This window comes from Amblyraja radiata, chromosome 9 (assembly GCF_010909765.2).
Source record: "Amblyraja radiata isolate CabotCenter1 chromosome 9, sAmbRad1.1.pri, whole genome shotgun sequence".
In the NCBI taxonomy this organism is placed as follows: Eukaryota; Metazoa; Chordata; class Chondrichthyes; order Rajiformes; family Rajidae; genus Amblyraja; species Amblyraja radiata.
Genome location: NC_045964.1, coordinates 54374369 through 54392342, shown reverse-complemented (window position 1 = coordinate 54392342; position 17974 = coordinate 54374369). Strand labels below are relative to the sequence as shown.

General features: G+C 50.5%; 1 protein-coding gene across 4 annotated transcripts in view; it reads left to right on the top strand.

The window, feature by feature from the left end:
- ttll5 (tubulin tyrosine ligase like 5) overlaps positions 1-17974 on the top strand; it is a 163618-nt gene that overhangs the window by 93635 nt on the left and 52009 nt on the right. For all 4 annotated transcript variants that reach the window (XM_033027477.1, XM_033027476.1, XM_033027473.1 and 1 more), the window contains 4 exons: positions 668-762; positions 2295-2428; positions 6708-7082; positions 7438-7595. In XM_033027477.1, coding sequence (XP_032883368.1) covers positions 668-762; positions 2295-2428; positions 6708-7082; positions 7438-7595 — 762 coding nt within the window. The remainder of the gene's footprint in view (positions 1-667; positions 763-2294; positions 2429-6707; positions 7083-7437; positions 7596-17974) is intronic.

The window sequence follows — 17974 nt, the reverse complement described above, 5'->3', positions numbered from 1 at the left end:
GAGAGTCAGCCTGCACAATCCTCTATTGGGATTGCAACCTATGGCACTACAAGTGTTACTGTGAGCAAGGCAGGAGGGGGTTAACAGACTTGGATTGGTTTATCTGAACTGCTGGGGATTGAGGGGAGACTTGATGGAGGTGTATACAATGAAATTACACAGATGGACAGCCAGAACCTTCTCCCAGGGTGGACATGCCAAAGACTACAGGGCACAGTGCTAAGGTGAAAGGGGCAAAGTTTAAAGGAGATGTGCAGGATAAGTTATTTTACATACAGGGTGGTGGGTGCCTGGCATGTGCTGCCAGGGGTGGTGGTGGAGGCAGATAGGATCGTGGCGTTTAAGTGACTTTTGCATAGGCGCTTGGATATGCAGGGAAGGAGGGATATGGGTTAAATGCAGACAGATATGTTATAATTGGCATCATGCTCAGCACGGACATGATGGGCCGAAGGGCCTGATCCTGTGACGTAATGTTCTGTGATATGCAGGGAATGGGGGATATGGATGATGTGGAAACAGGAGTTGGTCTTGGCATCATGTTCGGCACGGACATTGTGGGCTGAAGGGCCTATGCCTGTGCTGTACGAGGGACTTGCTTGTCCACCAGCCCGCGCTGTGCAGTTCTGCAAACCTGCTCTTAGAAAGTTTTGTATTTTCAACTCAGGAAACAGATGAAATAATTAAGAGGAAGCAGATGGATTTGAATTCGGAGACCTGCATCCAACAGGAAGAATTCCAAGTATTTGTCAGTAAAGCCAGGTGAGAGGAATGGAAAAAGCACGACAGCGCTGGCGAGAGTGAAATCTGGCGGTGTGTGTGTGTGTGTGTGTGTGTGTGTGTGTGTGTGTGTGTGCGGCCTCCGCACTACCCACTGCTCAGCTGAGGGTCTGTGGAGAGAAGGTGATGTCACTTACCCCCTTCACTCCCAGCCCAAGGTGAAGTCATTCCACACAGTCGGATCCAACTCCTTCCTTTTGTTTCCTCTTGGAATTCTGTAAGTGTTTTGGGGGAGTGAGACAGCGGGCCGCGGTGGCCAAGTCAATGACAGATAGATTCTTGATTAGTACGGCTGTTGGGGGGGTCATGGAGAGAATGGGGTCGAGAGGGAGAGATAGATCAGCCGTGATTGAATGGTGGAGTAGACATGATGGGCCGAATGGCCTAATTCTGCTCCTGTCACTTATGAATTATCATCATGTGTTACTGAGAACAGGACAAAAAAGGCCAAAGATGAGAAGCGTAGAGGTGAGACAACGTTGGATTGTTTTCTCATCAGTGTCAGAGGCTGAGGTCTGGTAGAATGATGCGAGGCGTAGATAGGGTAGACAGTCAGAAGCTTTCTCCCAGGCTGGGAATGTCACAGACCGACAGGGGACAAGTGATTGGTTACGTTGCAGGGCAGATCCTGTGAGATGAGCATCAGTACAAAGTGCAGAACAACCGCGTGGGTTTTCTCCAGGTGCACCCGGTTTCCTCCCACGTCCCAAAGACGTGCAGGTTTGTAGGTTAATTGGTCCTCTGTAAATTGACCCCAGTATATAGGAAGTGGGTGAGGAAGTTGGGTAACACAGAACCATGTGAACAAACGGGTTATTGATGTTATCATGTGATGAAATAATCGATGTGATTATTATATGATGAAACATATAAGATTGTCAAGGGTTTGGACACGCTAGAGGCAAGAAACATGTTCCCGATGTTGGGGGAGTCCAGAACCAGGGGCCACAGTTTAAGAATAAGGAGTAAGCCATTTAGAACAGAGACGTGGAAACACTTTTTCTCACAGAGAGTTGTGAGTCTGTGGAATTCTCTGCCTCAGAGGGCGGTGGAGGCCAGTTGTCTGGATGCTTTCAAGAGAGAGCTAGATAGGGCTCTTAAAAATAGCGGATATGAGGAGAAGGCAGGAACGGGGTACTGGTAGGGGATGATCAGCCATGATCACATTGAATCACTGGCTCGAAGGGCCGAATGGCCTACTCCTGCACCTGTTGTTTATTGCCTATTATTGATGGGCCAAAGGTCCTATTTCCATGCTGTAGCTCTGAACTAAACTAGTGTCCCGTATCTCGATAGTTCATGTCAGGACCTCCTCATTCCAGACATTTGGACAGGTACATGGATAGCAAAGGTTAGAGGTGATATGGGCCAAACATCGGACAAGCATAGATGGGGCATGTTGGCCGGCATGTATGAGTTGGGCCGAAGGGCCTGATTCTGAGGCACTGTTTCCACCGTTATTCGTGCCTCCACTGTGTTCTGACTACAACGTCTGGTTTCCACATGATCCTCAGTGAGACGCAGCTGGAAGAGCTGCTCACCATCTACACGCGCAACAACAAATCCACCAGCGTCTTCCTTGGGACTCAAGCCACAAGCAGGAGCGAGAGCTCGAGCACGGAAGATGCTGCAGGCAGGGCGGCCAGAGGTAGGCATCTGCCGCGCACACGTCAACTCTAGACTCCCCCTCACTGTAAACTGCGTGCTTCCTGTTCTCACACTTCAGTGTCTATTCCTTCCATTATAAATCCCTCAACCATTTTTATCACCGGCAATTTCCTGTGTAAATAGATCGCAGAATGTCAGCATTCTCAGCAACTCCCAACTCCAAAATTGTTGGAAAAGTTGTATAGTGCTGGAGTAACTCAGCGGCTCAGGCAGCATCATTAGAGAACATGCATGGGTGGTGTTTTGGGTTGGGACACTTTATCAGATTTCATCATTCAGGGATGCTGCCTAACCCCCTTGCGTTTTTTTTTTGTAAACCGGCATCTGTGGTTATAAGTGATAGGAGTAGAATTAGGCCATTCGGCCCATCAAGTGTACTCCGCCATTCAATCATGGCTGATCTATCTCTCCCTCCTAACCCCATTCTACTGCTTTCTCCCCATAACCACTGACACCTGTACTAATCAAGACATCTGTCTGCCTTAAAAATATCCATTGACTTGGCCTCCACAGTCGTCTGTGGCAAGGAATTCCACAGATTCACTACCCTCTGACTAAATAAATTTTTCTTCATCTCATTCCTAAAAGAACGTCCTTTAATTCTGAGGCTGTGTGTTTCTAGACTCTCCCACTAGTGGAAACATCCTCTCCACGTCCACTGTGGAGACAGTAGAGGCAGGAAACATGTTCCCGATGTTGGGGGAGTCCAGAACCAGGGGCCACAGTTTAAGAATAAGGAGTAAGCCATTTAGAACGGAGACGAGGAAACACTCTTTCTCACAGAGAGTGGTGAGTCTGGGGAATTCTCTGCCTCAGAGAGCGGTGGAGGCAGGTTCTCTGGATGCTTTCAAGAGAGAGCTAGATAGGGCTCTTATAAATAGCAGAGTCAGGGGATATGGGGAGAAGGCAGGAACTGTGTACTGATTGGGGATGATCAGCCATGATCACATTGAATGGCGGTGCTGGCTCGAAGGGCCAAATGGCCTACTCCTGTACCTATTGTCTATTGTCTATTGTCTATTATCCAGGCCTTTCACTATTGTGTACGTTTCAAAAAAGTCCCCCCTCATTCTAAACTCCAGTGAGTACAGGCCCAGTGCCGACAAACGCTCATCATATGTGTAAGAAGGAACTTCAGATGCTGGTTTAAACTGAAGATAGACACAAAAAGCTGGAGTAACTCAATGGGACAGGCAGCATCTCTGGAGCAGAGGAATGGGTGATGTTTCGGGTCGAGACATAGGTTAACCTACTCATTCCTGCAATCAATCTCGATCCTTGTTTCCACTTAGACTCAGCGCAGAAACAGGCCCTTTGGCCCACCGAATCCGCGCCGACCCGCGATTTCCACACACTAACTCTGTTCTACACACACACTAGGGACAATTTACTATTTTCCCGAAGCCAATTAACCTACAAATCTGCAGGTCTTTGGAGTGTGGGCGGAAACCAGAGCACCCAGAGAAAGCCCACGCAGTTCACGGGGAGAAGGTACAAACTCCGTATAGGCAGCACCCGTAGGCAGAATGGAACCCGGGTCTCTGCCGCTGTGCCACCCTAAATCCCACGGTGATGTGGCAGAGGTTGGCACATTGCTCTTCCTTAAATAGTGCGGTGCCCCATTGAGGCATAGCGGGCTCCTGGCATCATGTTCAGCACAGACATTATGGGCCGAAGGGCCTGTTTCTGCGCTGTACTGTTCTATATGGTCTGGCACCACGCACCCACCATCAATGACCAGGTGAACATTTCAGAGAAGCCTCAGGGAGGTGAAGTAGTAGCTGTAAACCAAGTGTGTGTCAGGAAGGATAGTGTCTTTCACACAGTGGGTGGTGGCTGCACAGATCAAGCTGCACCTCCAGGCAGCTGCAACAACAGCTTGGGAAGACATTTGCACGGGCCATGGATAGGAGATGTTTAGAGGGATATGGGTGCTAGATGGCCAGGTAGGACTGGTGTAGCTGGGGCATGTTGGCCAGCCTGGAGGAGGTGGATGCAAGAGGCTGTTTCCGTGTGGATCTATAATCTTTACACACGTAGGCAATCCTTCTGTTAGAGGCAGAAGGAGGAGAAATGCTAAAGAGAGTTGCCCACTCGCTGGTATCTGACCACTGCTCACACGCTGATATTGATAATCTTCAGAGTAACAGTTTAAACAACCAACGGCGGTAGAGTTGCTGCCTCACAGCGCCAGAGACCCGGGTTCCATCCTGACTACGGGTGCTGTCTGTACGGAGTTTGTACGTTCTCCCCGTGACCTGCATGAGTAGGTTGTCTATTGCCTATTGTTTGTCCAAGATCTTCGGTTTCCTCCCATAATCAAAAGCCGTACAGGTTTGTAGGTTAATTGGCTTGGTGTCAATTGTCCCTAGTGTGTGTAGGGTGGTGTTAGTGTGCGGGGATTGCTAGTCGGTGCGGACTCGAAGGGCCTGTTCTGCGCTGTATCTCTAAACGAAACGAAACACTGCCACAAAAAACCTATCACATTGTGGAATCATTCAATGTATCAATTGAACTATCCTTGAAGTGTTTAGTGGTATTGTTCCTGCAGCTCACCTTGGCTATTAGACATCGTTGCTTCTCCAGCACACCGCAGCTGGCTGCTCCACACAACTGCTTACACTGGAAGTCTCCATTGGAAATCAGATTGAATATTAAATATTGACACAAATGGGAGCAAAGTTGCAGTGGCAGAAGGTGTGATTTTTGGACAGATGTTGCACAGAGTTAGATCATCAGTGAAATGTCCAGAGACGGATAAACACTTTGTGTTACAGCACTGTACAGGAATGTCAGTCACCCAGTAACACAATAGGTAATGGAATATTTTACACCAGTAACCAGTGAAGCAATGTGTCTACACTGCAGACCTGAAATCAGGAGCATTTCATATCCACACAGCTGTCCGTTAGTGTCGATACATGGCATTATGCTTCCAGAATGCTCTGTTCTCCTGTGTCAGTTTTGTCATTCGATTATAACCTAGAACAGTACAGCACCTGAACAGGCCCTTCAGCCCACAATGTCTGTGCTAAACATGATGCCAACTCCTCTGCCTGCACGTGATCCATATCCCTCCGTTCCCTGCGTATCCATGTGCCTGTCCAAAAGTCTCTTCAACACCACTATGGTATCTGCCTCCACCACCTCCCCCGGCAGCGCGTTACAGGCACCCTGTGAAATAAACCTATAGAAGGATGGATGGATGGATGGATGAGAGGGGATCTCATTGAAACATATAGAAGGATGAGAGGGTATCTCATTGAAACATATAAGATTGTTAAGGGCTTGGACACACTAGAGGCAGGAAACATGTTCCCGATGTTGGGGGAGTCCAGAACCGGGGCCACAGTTTAAGAATAAGGAGTAAGCCATTTAGAACGGAGACGAGGAAACACTTTTTCTCACAGAGAGTGGTGAGTCTGTGGAATTCACTGCCTCAGAGGGCGGTGGAGGCAGGTTCTCTGGATGCTTTCAAGAGAGAACTAGATAGGGCTCTTAAAAATAGCGGAGTCAGGGGATATGGGGAGAAGGCAGGAACGGGGTACTGATTGGGGATGATCAGCCATGATCACATTGAATGGCGGTGCTGGCTCGAAGGCCCAAATGGCCTACTCCTGCACCTATTATCTATTGTCTATAAACCTGTTGCGTGTATCTCCTTACTGTGACGGTTCACAGTGTTGGGTTGCAAGCTACCCGAGCGGAATATGAGGTGTTTGGTTGAGAGATACATCATGGAAACAGGCCTCTCAGCCCACCGTGTCCGCGCTAACCAATGATCAGCCAGTGATAAACGGTGATCTGCACGACGTTGGACTGTGGGAGGAAACCACAGCACCTGGGGAAAGCCCACGCTGTCCCAGGGTGAATGTACATACTCCCTAAAGACAGCACCTTTCGAACCCGAGTCTCTAGTGCCGTAAGGCAGCAACTCTACCTCTGCACCACTGTCTCTGTGGTTTGTGTGTGGCCTCACTCTGGCAATGGAGGAGGCCCAGGGCAAGGAGGTCAGTGTGGGAATGAGAAGTGGCATTAAAATGGTGAGCAAACGGGAGATCTGGGACTGATGTTATCACAGGGTCACGACCCGAAACCTCGCCCATTCCTTCTCTCCAGAGATGCTGCCTGTCCCGCTGAGTTACTCCAACACTTTGTGTCTATCTGCAATTCCTTCCTCCACACTGATATCACCGTGTGTGTTCTTCTTTTCATGTTACGGTGAACGTGCCTGTGTAATTGTGCCTCCTCATCCGCAGGTGTGGCTGCGACCAAGGAGGGAGGTGCCGCCGGTGCCTCTGATGGTTGTGGTGATGGCAGTCTCTTGGCGCACAGCTCCTCCGCTCATGGTGTTGGTCGTGCACGCCCGGTCTCTGAGTCAGTGGGCAGCCTGCCCCGGTCACACACGCTGGACCACGGGACACCTCCTCCCCCGGAGACGGAGACCGCCGGCAGGGCTGGTCCAGCGGCTCACCGAATGGCCTCAGCAACGCCGACATCTCGCCAGCCCACACCCCCGGGCAAGGTCCATGGGCCCAGCTCCGACAGCCTCGCCTCTATCCCCGCATCGTCCATGCAGGCCGCGGCTCACATCTACAGCCAGAGACTCTCACGGCCAAACTCCGCAACTCCAGGTCAGCAAAGCAGAGCTCTACCCCCCCAGCCTCTCTTTACTTGGCACTCTATAAAGCTGTGTTGATGATCACTAACAGGGCCGGCACGGTGGCGCAGCGGGTAGAGCTGCTGCCTCACAGCGCCAGAAACTGTGAGGCGGCAACTCTACCAACTTGTGCTACTGGTGCAGTGAATGGTCACTGTTTTGCCCAGTGCAGGGATGTAAACTGGAGATGGGGAGGGGAACGGGTGCTGTGGTCAGTGCAGAGTGATGGTGGCTGGGGGAAGTGCTGGTCAGTGGCTCCTGACTGTGGGCTGTGCCCCAGGACAGGCTGTACATAGACACTCATGCTGTGGCTCTTCCCCTCTCTGCAGGCACGGGTGGCCGCTGCACCCAGCGGCAGAGAAGCAGCGACGGAATCCACACGCCCGCTCCCCTTGACGATCTCAACCTGGTGCTGCAGCGCCTGGCGGCCAAACACAACCCCCGCCACTGGCCGCAGTCCACTCACATCAGCCTCCTGACACAGCACGTGAGTAACGGCCGCTCACTATCTCCAGCCGCCCACTATCTCCAGCCGCCCACTAACCCAGCCGCCCACTAACCCAGCCGCCCACTAACCCAGCCGCCCACTAACCCAGCCGCCCACTAACCCAGCCGCCCACTAACCCAGCCGCCCACTAACCCAGCCGCCCACTAACCCAGCCGCCCACTAACCCAGCCGCCCACTATCTCCAGCCGCCCACTAACCCAGCCGCCCACTAACCCAGCCGCCCACTAACCCAGCCGCCCACTATCTCCAGCCGCCCACTATCTCCAGCCGCCCACTATCTCCAGCCGCCCACTAACCCAGCCGCCCACTAACCCAGCCGCCCACTAACCCAGCCGCCCACTAACCCAGCTGGCGGCAAGTCCCCAGGGAGGGGCAGGCATGGTGGGAAGCGATGAGTGAAGGGAGGATGTGCTGAGGTCACGGTCTCTGTGGAAAGAGGAAAGCGGTGGGGAAGGGAAGATGTCAAAGGTGGTGGCGTCACATTGAGGTGGCGAACACACGTCAGAGAATGATGTGTTGTCCAGTCTGAAGAAGCCTCTCGACCCAAAACATCACCCATTCCGTCTCTCCAGAGATGCTGCCTGTCCTGCTCCAGTTACTCCAGTTGTTCTCAGAGGTGGATTCGTGAGATAGGGCTGGATAGGCATCAGTGCCATTTTTATTATTTATATTATTTCTTTACATTGCACTCACTATTCTGTGATAGTTCTCCAGTTTTTAATTTAGAGAGACAGCATGGAAACAGGCCCTTCGGCCCACCGAGTCCACGCCGACCACCGATTACCCGTTCACACCAGCTCTGTGTTATCCCACTTCCCCATCCACTCCCTACACACTAGGGACAATTTACGGAGATTAATTAACCTACAAACCCGCACGTCTTTGGGAAACCCTCACAGTCACATGGAGAACGTGCAAACTCTGCACAGACAGCACCCAAGGTCAGGATTGAACCCGGGTCTCTGTTGTTGTGATGCAGCGTTACCCGCTGCCCACTGGTGATGTGACTAATGCCCAGGCCGGGCTCCAGCATGTCTGAACCTGTGGCACTGTGCGGGGGAATGATCTGCCCTTGGCTGTGAGCGTTCAAGGATGACTTTCTTCATTGGACCTCTGGTGATTATCGTTGTAATTTAAAACAACAGTTGTGACCCAATTTTCTTTGGGAAGTATTGAGTGTAAACTGGATGGTCGCCATTGGTTTAGGCCATGTCCCGGTGGGATGACAGCTCCTCCCTCCCCTCTCCCGGGCAGTCAGCTAGAGCTGTGTGTACCCTGTCCACAGGTTCAGAACCACTGGCTGCGGACAGTGCTGGAGGCAGGGCTGCTCTGTTGCAGTTCAGTGGGGGATAATATAGACGCACGTACCAATCAAGTTGGACGTAGACTGGGGCAGATTCACCACAGCCACTCATAGTCACGTTTGCATCTAACGTCATAAGGTCAGAAATAATAGGAGCAGAATTAGGTCATTCGGCCTATCAAGTCTACTCACAATTCAATAAGGGCTGATCTATCTCTCCCTCCCAACCTCATTCTCCTACCTTCTCCCTATAACCCCTGACACCCGTACTAATCAAGAATTTATCTATCTCTGCCGCAAAAATATGCATTCACTTAAAAATACCCAATTCCTCAGATTCACCACCTTCTGACAAGATATTCCTCCTCATCTCCTTCCTAATGGAACATCCTTTAATTCTGAGGCTGTGACCTCCAGTCCTAGACTCTCCCACTAGTGGAAACATCCTCGCCACATCCACTCTATCCAAGCCTTTCACTATTCTGTACATTTCAATGAGGTCCCACCCTCATGCTTCTAAACTCCAGCGAGTATAGGCCCAGTGCCGACAAACACTCATCGTAGGTTAACCTACTCATTCCTGGGATCATTCCTGTAAACCTCCTCTGGACCCTCTCCAGAGCCAGCACATCCTTCCTCAGATATGGGGCCCAAAATTGCTCACAATATTCCACATGCGGCCTGACCACCACCTTATAGAGCCTCAGCATTACATCCCTGTTTTTGTATACAAGCCCTCTTGAAATAAATGCTAGCATTGAGTTTGCTTTATTTACTACCGATTCGACTTCCAGATTAACTTTTTGGGAATCCTGCACCAGCACTCCCATGTCCCTTTGCACCTCTGATTTCTGGATTCTCTCCCCATTTAGAAAATAGTCTAGGCCTTTATTCCTGCTACCAAAATGCATGACTCCACACTTTGCTACACTATATTCCATCTGCCACTTCTCTGCCCACTCTCTCAACCTGTCCAAGTCCTTCTGCAGAGTCCCTGCTTTCTCTACACTACCTGCCCCTCACCTATTTTCGTATCATCCGCAAACTTGGCCACAAAGCCTTCAATCCCCTCGTCCAAATCATTAATATACAACGTGAAGAGTAGCGGCCCCAGCACTGACCCCTGCGGAACTCCACTAGTCACTGGCAGCCAACCAGTAAAAGCCCCCTTTATTGCCACTCTTTGTCTTCTGCCATCCAGCCAACCTGCTATCCATGCTAGTATCTGCCCTTTGATACCGTGGGCTCTCATCTTCCTTAGCAGCCTCACGTGTGGCACCTTATCAAAGGCTTTCTGAAAATCTAAGTAAACAACGTCTACTGACTCTCCTTTGTCTGTCCTGCTATTTACTTCTTCAAAGAATTCCAGCAGATTGGTCTGGCAAGACCCACGGGTCTCCACTGACTCGTTGAACGGGTGGTTTTGTGACCCGCCTGCTGGGATGCTGTGATGCTCAGATGAGGGATGCTGCTAGCTTCACCCCTGCCCACCAACCACACTGTACAGTGTTGGTGAGACCACACTGGGAGCTAGCACTGTGTGCAGTCCTGCTCACCCTGGAAAGGTTCACCAGGATGTTAGATGCTTGCTTCGTTGTTGCCTTCTCCGAGCTAACAATCATCTATTCTACATCCCCTTTGTCTCATTTTCACACCTTACACTTCCTTATCTCTGTATCTACCTCTCTCTTGACTCAGTCTGAAGAAGGGTCTCGACCCGAAACCTCACCCATTCTTCTCTCCAGAGATGCTGCCTGTCCCTGAGTTACTCCAGCATTTTGTGTCTATCTTTGGTGTAAAGCAGCATCTTTCAAGACAGAGCTAGATCGGGCGCTTAAAGATAGCGGAGTCAGGGGATATGGGGAGAAGGCAGGAACGGGGTACTGATTGGGGATGATCAGCCATGATCACATTGAATGGCAGTGCTGGCTGGAAGGGGCGAATGGGCCTACTCCTGCACCTATTGCCTATTGTCTATCTGCAGTTCGTTCCTCCACCAGGATGTTACCGGGACTTGTAGGCTTGAGTTACAGGGAGAGGGTGGACAGACTGGAGGAGCTTGTTTCTTTGGAGCGCAGGAAGCTGAGGGGTGACCTTATTGAAGTGTACTGCATCATGAGGGGTGTGGATAAAGTGAATGCTCAGTCTTTTTCCCAGGGTGAAGGAATCCAAAACCACAGGGAATAGCTTTAAGGGGAGAGGGGAGAGATTTCAGAAGGACCTGTGCAGAGGTAATGTGTTCAGTTGGAGGGAAGTGTATCTGGAATAAGCTGCCAGAGGAAGCTGGAGAAGTGGATGTATTTTTTACTTTGACTATCAACAGGTATTGGCTAGGAATGATTCAGAGGCAAATGAGGATATAGCCCCTCATCCTCCTGCGCTCCAAGCATAGAGCTTGGTTAGCACAAGCTGTGCTGTATACCTCCTTGACTCTGCAGAGGTGTTTGACAAAAGCGGAGTCATGGGATATGGGGAGCAGGCAGGAACGGGGTACTGATTGGGGATGATCAGCAATGATCACATTGAATGGCGGTGCTGGCTCGAAGGGCTGAATGGCCTACTCCTGCACCTATTGTCTATTGTCTACTGTCTAACTCGTGCACGGGTGTAGTGTCATAGAGTGTGGAAAATGGCCCTTCGGCCCAACTTGCCCACACCGGCCTACATGTCCCAGCTACACTAGTCCCACCTGCCTGCTCTTGATCCATATCCCTCCAAACCTGTCCTATCGTTGTACCAGTCTAACTGTTTCTTAGACGTTGGGATAGTCCCTCCTCTGGCAGCTTGTTCCATACACCCACCACCCTTTGTGGAAATGTTACCCCTCAGATTCCATTTAAATCTTTTCCCCTTCACCTTAAACCTATGTCCTCTGGTCCTCGATTCCCCTACTCTGGGCAAGAGACTGTGCATCTACCCGTTGCTTGAGAAAGAACTGTAGATGCTGGAAAAACCGAAGGCAGATAAAAAATGCTGGAGAAACTCAGCGGATGAGGCAGCATCTATGGAGCGAAGGAATAGGTGACGTTTCGGGTCGAGACCCTTATTCTTCAGACTCTGAAGACTGACTTCTTCGTTCATCGGAAGAAGGGTCTCGAATTGGCGACGTTTCGGGTCGAGACCCTTCTTCTTCCAAAGAAGGGTCGCGACCCGAAACGTCACCTATCCCTTCGTCCCCGTAGATGCTGCCTCACCCGCTGAGTTTCTCCAGCATTTTTGTCCACTTTGGCTGCATGTGTGGTCCGTGACTGATGCGCTGCATCTGGGCTTGGCCACGCCGCGCTGCATCTCGACAATGCTTGTGCGCAAGAATGCAGTGAATGAGCGGAGGCATGAAGGCGGGCCTCCTCCCAGCCCCAGACCCACCTTGTTATTCTCAGCTGCTGCTGAAGGATCCCCGCCAGCGGATCAAGTGAGGGATGGAAATAGACCACACAGAAATCAGATGAATGCCTTCAGCCTAACAAAAATATATAGATCAGGTTACAGTCTACTTCGCATGGAAATAGAGATTCCACTTGCCTTTCAGCAGCAAGAGTGGAGAAGTATGATACTTTTTTAATTTATGTTTAGTTTGACTTCACTTTTGAAGGCTGTATCTGCAGCTTAATCTCCCAAAAGGCAGCCGTGGCTCGGTGGAGAGCAGTCTCGGATGTGAGAGGCAGCAACTACACTGATGTACAGAGGGATCTCGCCATCCATGTCTCTGACTCCCTGAAACTGGCCTCACAAGTGGAGTAGTAAAGAGGCCGTGTGGTGTGCCTGCCTGATGGGCCAGCACAGACATTGTGGGCTGAAGGGCCTGTTCCAGTGCTGTACTGTTCTATGTTGTGTGAGGTGGGTTCTTTTAGTTTTAGTTTTAGAGACACGGTGCAGAAACAGGCCCATCGGCCCACGGAGTCCACATTGACCATCACACACTGGGACAATTGACACTTATTATACCAAGTCGATTTACCTACATAGTTGTATGTCTTTGGAGTGTGGGAGGTAACCGCAGATCCTGGAGAAAACCCACCCGGGTCACGGGGAGAACGTACCAACTCCGTACAGACAGCACCCGTAGTCAGGATGGAACCCGGGTCTCCGGCGCTGCAACAACTGTGCCACCCTGGGTGATTGTGATTCAGCTGAGGCCATGAAGACAGTGGAAGGGGCAGAGTACTCCTGGCAAAAGGCACATTCTCACAGCTTCACCGCCTCCTCTGCCTTCATCATAAATAATCTGGAGCTGTGTCCTTGTTTAATCTGAATGTCTCGTTTCCCCGTCATTTTGTGGCTCTCTTGTTTGTTTTCACTCACTGTCCTTTCTTGTTTTGCCCTGTCATAGTCGTACAGCAGGGAATCAGGCCCTTCGGCCCAACTTGCCCATGCCAACCCACATGTCCCATCTACACTAGTCTCACCTGTCCATGTTTGGCCCGTGTCCCTCTAAACCTTTCCTATCCATGAACATGTCCAACAGTCTTTTAAACGTTGCTGCCTCAACCACGTCCTCAGGCAGCTTGTTCCATACACCCAAACCCTCTGTGTCAAACCCTCTGCCTGCCTTGTGTAGTTGATGTGTCATTTATGTACCCGGTGCCTCTGTGTGTTGCCTGTGATGCTGCTGCAAGCAGGGATTTTCATTGTACTGATCCATAAGGTCACCAACATTCTCACTCCAAAATAAGGGATAAATTCCCGAGGGCAATTCGTTGACCGACTTGGCTGTGGCTGGGTGAATGATGAGTTGGCCCGGGTGCTGGACTGCACACAAAGCCCAGCCGGCGGGCCGGCTGTGGAGTTTCGGCCCGGGCCGCGCGACGTCGCTCGCAAAGTCCGGCGCCCTGTCCAACTCGTGAATCGATGTTCGGCCCATGAGAAGGAGGGGTGGTGGTGTCGGCGGTCAGCGAAGGTCCAAAGGTTGGACAGCTGGCCGGGCTGCCGACCGACCGACGGGGCCACGGGCGAGGCGCTGCTGCTGCTGCACTCCATGGGCTGCACTACGTCAGGACGGGTGAAGCGGGGCCGGACGTGGCACTCCGACCCGACAGTCCCTCGACCCGAGTTGCAGCAGTCAAATGCGGGACAAGGGTGGTCCCGTACGGGACAAACCAATTTAGCCCAAAATACGGGATGTCCCGGCTAATACGGGGCAGTTGGCAACAACCCTTCCTGTACCTCACTGTGACCATATACTCAAGCTGACGACTCCTTTCTGCACCTCAGCTCCTTCACCCTCTGTGAGTGCTGGAGCTCGTGATGTCTTGTGGAATGCTCCATATTTGAAGGCAGAGCTGTAAAGGTTGAGGGGCAAGGTTTAAAGGACATGTGCAGGTGCCCAATATGTGCCGCTGGACATGGTGGTGGAGGCCAGTACTATACTGGTGTTTGAGAGGTTTTTAGTTGCAGCCTCACAGCGCCGGAGAGAGCTACGTGTGCTGTTTGCACGGAATTTGCACGTTCTCCCCGTGACCACGTGGGTTTTCTCCGGGTGCTCCAGTTTCCTCCCACACTCCAAAGACATACAGGATTGTAGGTTAATTGGCTTTGGTATGGTGTAAAATTGTCCCTAGTGTGTAGGATAGTGTTAGTAGTGTACGGGGTGATCGCTAGGCAGCACGGTCTCAGTGGGCCAAAAAACCTGTTTCCGTGCTGTATCTCTAACGTCTAAAGATAGGCACATGGATGTGCAGGGAATGGAGGGATGTAGATCACGTGCAAACTGAGATTACTTTAATTTGGCATCCTGCATGATACGGATATTGTGAGCCAAAGAGCCTGTTCCTGCGCTTTCACATTCCATGTCCCCTCAATTACAGGTCCGTCCCTTCCTCTGTCCTGTCCTGCTACACCCCCAGCTGCCTCACTCATCCACACTCACCCTCTGCCAGGAGCTCTCTCTGTCTCTGTCTCTCTCTCTCTGTCTCTGTCTCTCTCGCTCTCTCTCCCTCTGTCTCTCTCTGTCTCTCCCTCTGTCTCTCTTTGTCTCTCCCTCTATCCCTCTCTCTCTCTCTCTCCCTCTCCCTCTTGCGTCTCTCTCCCTCTGTGTCTCTCTCCCTCTGTCTCTCCCTCTCAGCCTTTGCCTCTCCCCCTCTGTCTTTCCCTCTCTCCCTCTCTGTCTGTCTTTCCCTCTCTCCCTCTCTCCCTCCCTCCCTCTGTCTCTCCCCCTCCACGTCCCCTCACCTTGCTGCCACCTGTGTAGGCCTCTCTTGCCTGTGTGTGATCAGACCCTGCTTTGTGTCAGCTCATCACGTGTGGTGGCTGGTTGCCTGGTAATAGTGAAGTGGAATGTGTCCTGGCTGATCCACTCCCTGTTGGTGGTCTTGAATTATATTTAGTTCCCAGCTATTGTGATGGTGCTTCATTGTGCTGGATGAAATATCCAGCATGTTTTAATCTTGCCGTAACTGAGGGACAGCAGACAAACAGGCAGCATTGTTGTTAGTGAGAAGAGGCCTTTCAGACAGTGTAGTCTGTAGATAAAAGTTCCAAGCAACCTGAAATCCAAGTGAGTCGGGGTGGCAGTTAATGGAGGGCTATTACTAGGGAGTAGCTGCTTGGGAAGCTGAAAGGGCTGAAGGTGGATAAGTCACCTGGGCCGGATGGACTGCACCGTAGGGTTCTGAAAGAGGTGGCTGTAGAGATTGTGGAGGCATTGACAGTGGGCAGAGAAGTGGCAGATGGAATATAGTGTAGCAAAGTGTGGAGTCATGCGTTTTGGTAGCAGGAATAAAGGCGTAGACTATTTTCTAAATGGGGAGAGAATCCAGAAATCGGAGGTGCAAAGGGACTTGGGAGTGCTGATGCAGGATTCCCAAAAAGTTAATCTGGGAGTCGAATCGGTAGCAAAGAAAGCAAACTCAATGCTAGCATTTATTTCACGAGGGCGAGAATACAAAAACAGCGATGTAATGCTGAGGCTCTATAAGGCGATGGTCAGGCCGCATTTGGAAGAATTTTGGGCATGGTATCTGAGGAAGGATGTGCTGGCTCTTGAGAGGGTCCAGAGGAGGTTTACAAGAATGATCCCAGGAATGAATGAATGAATAAGTTTATTGGCCAAGTATGTTCACATACAAGGAATTTGCCTTGGTGCTCTGCCCGCAAGTGACAACATGACATACGGTAAACTATTAAGAATAAAACATAAAACATTAAAACATTAAGAATAAAACATTACAGTTTAAACATGTGAATGAAATAAAATACTAGAGCAAAAGGAGGCTACAGATTATTGGTTTTTGAGTAGAGCTACTACTCGTGGAAAAAAGCTGTTTTTTTGTCTGGCTGTGGCAGCTTTGACAGTCCGGAGTCGCCTTCCAGAGGGAAGTGATTCAAAGAGTTTGTGGCCAGGTTGAGAGGGGATAGAGATGATCTTACCCGCTCGCTTCCTGGCCCTTGCAGTGTACAGTTCATCAATGGGGGAATGAGTGGGTTAACCTATGATGACGTTTGTCGGCACTGGGCCTGTACTCGCTGGAGTTTAGAAGAATGAGGCGGGACCTCATTGAAATTTACCGAATAGTGAAAGGCTTGGATAGAGTGAATGTGGAGAGGATGTTTCCACTAATGGGAGAGTCTAGGACTAGAGGTCACAGCCTCAGAATTAAAGGACATTCTTTTAGGAAGGAGATGAGGAGACATTTCTTTAGTAGGAGGGTGGTGAATCTGTGGAATTATTTGCCACAGAAGACTGGAGGCCAAGTCAGTGGATATTTTTAAGACAGAGATAGATAGATTCTTGATTATTACGGGTATCAGGAGTTATGGGGAGAAGGCAGGAGAATGGGGTTAGGAGGTAGAGATAGATAAGCCATGACTGAATGGTGGAGTAGACTTGGATCGAATGGCCTAATTCTGCCCCTATCACTTTGATCTTATGACTACGGGTGCTGTCTGTACGGAGTTTGTATGATCCCCCCCTGACCTGCGTGGGTTTTCTCCGCGAAGTTCTGCTTTCCTCCCACACTGCAAAGATGTACAAGTTGGTCGGTTACGTGGCTTGGTCTAAGTGTATAGGATAGAGCTAGTGTGCGGGGATCTCTGGTCAGCACGGACTCGGTGGGCCGAGGGGCTTGTTTTCGCCCTGCATCGCTAAACTAAACTAAACTTTTGATGAGAATGCGGCTTTATTCTCTTGTACCAAGCTGTTTCTTGTAGGATCTCTGTTTTTTCACAACGTACGCCAGTTACAATTGACAATAGGTGCAGGAGTAGGCCATTCAGCCCTTCGAGCCAGCGTACTAGTAGAGGCTGTGGAAATGAGAACCCGTCAAGTATCAGGGCTCCAGAATGCCTCGGGCAAAAGCTCCCTTCAAATCCTAACCTCAATATTTTAGTAAATGGATCCATCTAGATACGACTATTTTTGATAATAAACGTTGATAATCCAGCCGGTTCCCCTGTTGATAAATCCCACTAATCCACTATTTCAAATTCCTCAAAATCTGCAACCTGCCGTCAATGGTTCACAGGTACATTATGGTTACATGTACCTGGTACAGTGATGTCCCCTTCCAGTCTCAAGAAGGGTTCTGACACAAAACACCACCCATCCATGTTCTCCACAGATGCTGCCTGACTCGCTGAGTTACTCCAGCACTCTGTGAAACGTCACCTATCCATGTTCTCCACAGATGCTGCCTGACCCGCTGAGTTACTCCAGCACTCTGTGCCCTGTTTTGTGAATCAGCATCTGCATTTCCTTGTCTCTACTCCTGTCTGACCAGTCTGATTGCTTGGTATGAAGAGGCAACAAATTATGTCCATGAAGGCCGTGCGGTGGATGTGATGTACGTGGAGTTTAGTGAGGCCTCTGACAAGGGTCCGTGTAGGCTCCGTGCACCAAAGGTTATGGCGCATGGGATCCAGGGTAAGTTGTAAATATGATCTAGAGTAGCGCAGCGGTAGAGTTGCTGCCTTACAGCGCTGGAGACCTAGGTTCCATCCAGACTACGGGTGCTGTCTGTACGGAGCTTGCACGTTCTCCCCGTGACCTGCGTGGATTTTCTCTGAGATCTTCAATTTCCTCCAAAAACGTACAGGTTTACTGGTGAATTGGCTTGCTATA